This window comes from Bos indicus, chromosome 29, assembly GCF_029378745.1.
Source record: "Bos indicus isolate NIAB-ARS_2022 breed Sahiwal x Tharparkar chromosome 29, NIAB-ARS_B.indTharparkar_mat_pri_1.0, whole genome shotgun sequence".
Lineage (NCBI taxonomy): Eukaryota > Metazoa > Chordata > Mammalia > Artiodactyla > Bovidae > Bos > Bos indicus.
The window spans coordinates 41,463,610-41,470,414 of NC_091788.1; the positions used below are offsets into that span (position 1 = coordinate 41,463,610).

A 6,805-nucleotide genomic window follows, 5' to 3' on the forward strand; every position below is an offset into this window, starting at 1 on the left:
GTGCCTTTGCCTTCTCCGGTAGCTCTTCACAGAACCATTCAATTTCAGTTTCTTCGGCATTAGTGGTTAGGGCATAGATTTGGATTACTGTGATGTTGAATGGTTTGCCTTGGAAACAAACTGAGATCATTCTGTCATTTTTGAGATTGCACCCAGTACTGCATTTCAGATTCTTTTGTTGACTGTGAGGGCTATTCCATTTCTTCTAAAGGATCCTTGGCCACAGTAGTACATCTAATGGTCATCTGAATTATATCCGCTCATTTCCGTCTATGTTAGTTCACTGATCCCTAAAATGTTGATGTTCACTCTTGGCATCACCTACTTGACCATGTCCAATGTACCTTGATTCATGGACCTAACATTCCAGGTTCCTGTGCAATATTGTCCTCTACTCATTGGACTTTACTTTCATGACCAGACACATCCACATCTGAGCGTTGTTTCTGCTTTTGCTCAACTCTCTTTCTGGAGCTATTTCTCCCCTCTTCTCCAGTAGCATATTGGACACCTACCAACCTGGGGGGCTCATCTTCCAGTGTCATATCTTTTTGTCTTTTCATCGTGTTCATGGGGTTCTCGAGGAAAGAATATTGGAGTGGTTTGTCATTCCCATATCCTTTTCATCATAGGTTATTGGAATGCAAAAGTAAGAAGTCAAGAGATATTTGGAGGGACTTCCCTCGTGGTCCAGGGGCTGGGACTCCATGCATTCAATGCAAGGGGCCCAGGTTTGATCCCTGGTCAGGGAACTAGATCCCACATGCTACAACTAAGACCCAGCACAGCCAAATAAAATAAATAAGTGTTTTTTGTTTTTTTAAAAAGAGAGAGATACCTGGAGTAACAGGCAAGTTTGGTCTTGGAGTACAAAATGAAGCAGGGCAAAAGCTAACAGAGTTTTGTCAAAAGAACACACTGGTCATAGCAAACACCCTCTTCCAACAACACAAGAGACAACTTTACACAGAATCATCACCAGATGTCAGACTGAAATCAGACTGATTATATTCTTTGCAGTTGAAGATAGTGCAGCTCTATACAGTCAGCAAAAATAAGACTGGGAGCTGACCCTGGCTCAGATCATGAGCTCCTTATTGCAAAATTCGGGTTTAAATTGAAGGAAGTAGGGAAAACCACTAGACCATTCAGGTATGACTTAAGTCAAATCTCCTATGATACAATGGAGGTGACAAATAGATTCAAGGGATTAGATATGGTAGACAGAGTGCCTGAAGAACTATGGACATTGTACAGAAGGCAGTGATGAAGACCATCCCCAAGAAAAAGAAATGCGAAAGGCAAAATGGTTGTCTGAGGAGGCCTTACAAATACCTGAGAAAATAAGACAAGTGAAAGGCAGAGGAGAAAAGGGAAGATATATCCATCTGAATGCAGAGTTCCAGAGAATAGTGAGAGGAGATAAGAAAGCTTTCTTATGTGAACAGTGCAAAGTAATAGAGGAAAACAATAGAATGGGAAAGATTATAAATCTCTTCAAGAAAATTGGAGATACCAAGGCAACATTTCATGCAAGGATGGGCAAAATAAAGGACAGAAATGGCAAGGACTTAACAGAGGCAGAAGAGATTAAGAATGTATGCAAGAATACACAGAAGAACTATACAAAAAAGGTCTGAATGACCCAGATAAACATGATGGAGTGGTCACTCACCTAGATCCAAACATCCTAGAGTGTGAAGTCCAGCGGGCCTTAGGAAGATTACTATGAACAAAGCTAGTGAAGGTGACAGAATTCCAGCTGAGTTAAAATCCTAAAAGATGATGCTGTTAAAGTGCTGCACTCAATATGTTAACAAATTTGGGAAACTCAGAAGTGGCCACAGGACTGGAAAAGATCAGTTTTCATCCAATCCCAAAGAAAGGCAATGCCAAAGAATGTTAAAACTATTGTACAATTGTGCTCATTTCACATGCTAGCAAGATAATGCTGATTCTACAAGTGAGGCTTCAGCAGGTGAACTGAGAACTTCCAGATGTGCAAGTTGAATTTAGAAAAGGCAGAGGAACCAGTGATCAAACTGCCAACATCTGTTGGATCATAGAGAAATCAGGAGAATTCCAGAAAAACATCAATTCCGAATCGTTGACTACACTAAATCCTTTGACTGTGTGGATCACAACAAACTGGAAAATTCTTCAAGAGATGGGAATACCAGACAAACTGTTGTCAAGAAGTAACAGTTAGAATTGGACATGGAAGAACAGATTGGTTCAAAATTGGAAAAGGAGTTTGTCAAGGCTATGTATTGTTACCCTGCTTATTTAACATATGTAGAGTACTGTGCCATGCTTAGTCACTCGGTTGTGTCTGACTGCGATCCCATGGACTGTAGCCCGCCAGGCTCCTCTGTCCTTGGGGATTCTTCAAACAAGAATACCGGAGTGGGTTGCTGTGATGCCCTCCTCCAGGGGATCTTCCCAACCCAGGGACTGAACCCAGGTGTCCTGCATTCAAGGCGGATTCTTTACCATCAAGCCACCAGGGAACCCTGGCACAGAGTACGTCATGCAAAATGCCAAGCTGGAATCAAGATTTCTGGGACAAATATCAACAACCTCAGATATGCAGATGATACCACTCTAATGGCAGAAAGTGAAGAGGAACCAAAGAGCCTCTTGATCAGAGTGAAAGAGGAGAGTGAGAAACCTGGCTTAAAACTCAACATTCAAAAAACTAAGATCATGGCATTCAGTCCCATCACTTCATGGCAAATACATGGGGAAAAAGTGGAAACAGTGACATTTTATTTTCTTAGGCTCCAAAAATCACAGCAGACAGTGACTGCAGCCATGAAATTAAAACGTGCTCGCTCCTTGGAAGGAAAGTGATGACAAACCTAGATAGCGAGTGTATTAAAAAGCAGAGACTTTGCTGACAAAGGTCCGTATAGTCAAAGCTACGATTTTTCTAGTAGTCATGTATGAATGCGAGAGTTGGACAATAAAGAAGGCTGAGCTCCGAAGAATTGACCCTTTCGAACTGTGGTGCTGAAGATTCTTTAGAGTCCCTTGGACTGCAAGGAGATCAAACCAGTCAATCCTAAAGGAAATCAACCCTGAATATTCATTGGAAGGAGTGATGCTGAAGCTGAAGTTCCAATAGTTTGGCCACCTGATGCGAAGAGCCTACTCATTGGAAAAGACCCTGATGCTGGGAAAGATTGAGGGCAGAAAAAGGGGGCAACCGAGGATGAGATGGTTGCATGGCATCAACACAATGGACATGAGTTTGAGCAAACTCTAAAAGATAGCGAAGGACTGAGAAGCCTGGTGTGCTGCAGTCCATGGGGTCATAAAGAGTTGGACACGACATAGTGACTAAACAACAAAAAAAGAGAAGAATGACTAAATTGTATAGTACTACCTCTCTCACTTACTTCTGGGTAAGTACCCTGTGGAAATACCTAATCATGTGAGGATATGCCAACAAACAAGGATGTCCATAGCAAACACTGAAGACAAATGTTCTAACAAGGAGCCATGGGAAGTGTCAGTTAAGGAGCATCATCCAATGGAAAGTTAGGCCATTCACATAACCAAGAAGGCTGTGATTTACCAATGGCACATTGTCTATAATATATTGAATGAAATCAAGAATGTATTTCCATTGCTTAGGGAAAGATTTGCTCTGCTGCAGGTAATTACCTCTTGAGGAGAACTCTCCTTTTATCAAGTTTTGCTTGAAATATGTTATAATTTTTTAAAGATTTAAGAGCAGTAAAAGTGAGGAATAAACTCTGTAGCAACCTAGACTTTTCTACATCCAGCTAATTTAAAAATAAACTCAAGGGACTTCCCTGGTGGTCCCATGGCTAAGATTCTGCCTTCCCAGTGAATGGGCCTGGGTTTCTAAAAAAATTTTTTTGAAAATGTATGTACTTATTACTGGCTGCTGTGGGTCCTTGATGCTCCTCGCAGGCTTTCTCTGGTTTCAGCGTGTGGTGGGGTGGGCTACTCTCTAGTTGTGGTGCTCTGGAGTATGTGGGATCTTACCAGGGATCGAACCCATGTCCCCTGCATGGCAGGCAGATTCTTATCCACTGTGCTGCCAGCTAAGTCCCAAGGACAGGGAATTGAAAAAGATCATGATAGCTATGTTTTGAAAGTGCAGTCACTCAGTCGGGTCTGACTCTTTGCGACCCCATGGGCTGTAGCTATACTCTAAAATAAAAAGTTTAAACAAAAAGGATCATGACAAATGAAAAGGTCTTCCTTTTACATTTCCTTTAATGTTATACAACAAACACAGATAATACACAGTAAACACAAATGGGGGGAGGGAAAATCCTTTGTTATTAATATATTTTTATAAGCAAGCTTGTCCCAGACAGCCACTTGGACAACCCTCTTCTCCACCCCATGTCAGTCACTTAGTTCTACCCGACTTAAGACACAGCAGATTGTAACTCAGTGTGCATCCTTACTATCTAAGCAAAAGGCAGCAGGTGAGGTGTGGTCTCTAGCCCCAGACTCCCATTCCCACAGCAGCTGATTCTCAAAACCCCATGGGAAGCCACCACAGTGACAGGGCCCACACGTGGAACCTGGTTGTAGATTGATTTGTGAGGCCCACGAGCTAAGAACCATTTTTAAATTGTTACATGGTTATGTAAGTACCCACACAATATCTGTGATTTTATCCCCTGGAACCACAAAGCCTAAATTACTATCTGGTCCACTAAAAAAAGATCTTGTCAGCTTTCTCTACTCCTTCTAAACCTCAGCTTCGGAGCAGAGTGGAAAGTTTGGGGCATAAACCCACTCAGCAAGGGCCCAGTGCCCGGCCTTCTGTGCCAGCCTCAGTCTGGCCTTCGTGGGCTGTCATCTCCCCCTGGGGAAGCCCGGGCAGCCTCAAAGCCCTGCGTGGCTGGGGCGGCCTCGGCGGGGGCAGCCCCAGCGCTGGCGTAGGCAGAAGTGCCAGACCAGGGCGGAGCAGCTGAGCAGGGCCAGCGCCGAGCCCACGCCCATGGCCGCGTGCAGCAGAGTGAGAGGCCGCGGCGGCACGGTCAGCCGGCCGCAGGGCCCTAAGTTGGGGCCATCGGCGCTGTCGAGGCCCTCCGCCCCGGGCCCGGGAGCACGGCTCTCTCCCGCGTCGTTGGCGGCCACCACGCAGACGACGTATGCGCCCCCAGGGTTCAGGCCCTTCAGCTCCGCTCGGCGGACCGTCGAGTTGAAGCTGGGCCCCTTCTGCGGAGCCCCGCCGCCTTCCCAAAGCAGCAGCCAGTACTGGTTGACCGGGGAGGAGGGGGCACACCAGTGCACCTCGGCGCGGCCCATATCGGCCTCCACGCGCACCTCCCCCAGGCGTGGCGGGTGCGGCGGCTGCAGGGCGCTGGAGAGGCCGGGGCACAGGCAGGCTGCCGGGCCGGCTCTCTGCAGCTCCTGGCAGGGCACCTGCAGGTGGCGGCAGTGGTCGTAGTCACAGGGGACGGCCGGTAACGGTGTCTCATCTAGCTCGTCTCCTTCCAAGTCTCCGGCCACCAAGGGCTGCGTTCCGGGAACCAGGGAGGTGACAGCAAGGAGCCACAGAAGGCAGGGAGAGTGCGGCATGGAATCTGGAAGGGAAGGTGAAAGGATAAAGGCTCTTCAGCCCCCAGACCCTGCAGGCCCCCGTCCCTCAACAAAACCTGTAAGCAAAGGGAAACAGGACAGGGAACCCGGAGAACAAGCAAGAGGTGGGAACGACCCCGACCCACCCATGTGTCCGTCCAGCTTCTGAACAGCTTATGTGCTTGGTTTTGGGGAAAAGAATGAAATGTGGTCTGAGCCAACAGAGAGAGGTGCGATCAGCAACATGTGAAGCGCTGGAAATAGTTAATGAATAAACAGTGCTGGGGGGAGCTGGGGAGGAGAAGAGGAGGAAATGATTTACACCGCCTGGGTAAGGAAGGTGGAATGGTTACCAGCTGCCACTCAGAGCAACCAGCTAGTCAGCGACACATGCACAAAGCCAGAAAGGAGATGGAAGTTAGAACGGAGAAGAGAGAAACACAGAGGCCCTGGAGCCCTCCCTCCCCACCTGTCGAAGGCCTGGTCCTTCCCTGCCCTCCACACTTCTATCTCACAGGCACCCCCTTACCAGCAGGTAGGCCTTGATGCGGCGAGTAGCAGGCTGGGGCTCCTAAGAGGTCCCCCGGAACACAGGCTGTGCGGTCACGTTCTGTCAGTGTCTTCAATTTCAATTCTGTTTTGGCCCAAAGCTTTTATACCCCTTGACTGTGATGTCACCACCTGGCCCCCCTTCCCCTGCTCCCCTCCCTGGTGAGTGCCAAGAAGAGGGCTGGTCCCTTCAGAAGGCCTGAGTCACGGGGCCAAGGGTGGGGGAGCCACATGCAACGGTTTCAGCTGGAGGTCGGGATGCCTGGGTTCTGAAAGAGCAGTGGAATGTGGAAAGCAGCCAGGGGCTGAGAATCCAAAGGCTGAAGTCATGTGAAGGGGTGAGGAGAGGAGCGAAAGGGACGGGGCCACCTGGCTGGTATCAGAGAGGAAAACAGCTACGGACAGCATGAGGCCTAGGCCACAAAATGCTGTTTCAGTAAAAAAATCATACCACATCCATGGCAGTCATTTCCTGTCTTCTGCCTCCCCACGGATTGAGAAAGGGAGGGGTGCGGAGGCCAGAATGATGTATCCCAGCTTTGCAGCCCCACCCTATGCTATCCCCCTCCCCAGAGGGAGAGGACCGAGTGGGCAGGTTTTCACTCCCTGGACTTCCAGGCTGATGAATGAAAACAGCTGTGCCTAAAATAGTCCAGGGCCTGGAGGTCTTCTGCATCTGTGG

At 47.9% G+C, this 6,805-nt stretch overlaps 1 protein-coding gene across 1 annotated transcript; it reads right to left on the minus strand.

Annotated features, from left to right (window-relative positions):
- Positions 1 to 4,233: 4,233 nt before the first annotated feature.
- LRRN4CL (LRRN4 C-terminal like) lies at positions 4,234 to 6,672 on the minus strand. The gene is made up of 2 exons (XM_070782399.1): positions 6,104 to 6,672; positions 4,234 to 5,579 (listed from the first exon to the last, which is right to left on the minus strand). Exon 2 carries the CDS (start codon positions 5,572 to 5,574, stop codon positions 4,876 to 4,878), a length of 699 nt encoding a protein of 232 aa, XP_070638500.1. The 5' UTR covers positions 5,575 to 5,579; positions 6,104 to 6,672; the 3' UTR covers positions 4,234 to 4,875.
- Positions 6,673 to 6,805: the final 133 nt, after the last annotated feature.

Coding starts and splice junctions, on each gene's coding strand:
- LRRN4CL (XM_070782399.1), bottom strand. CDS start 5,574: ATGCCGCACTCTCCCTGCCTTCTGTGGCTCCTTGCTGTCACCTCCCTG.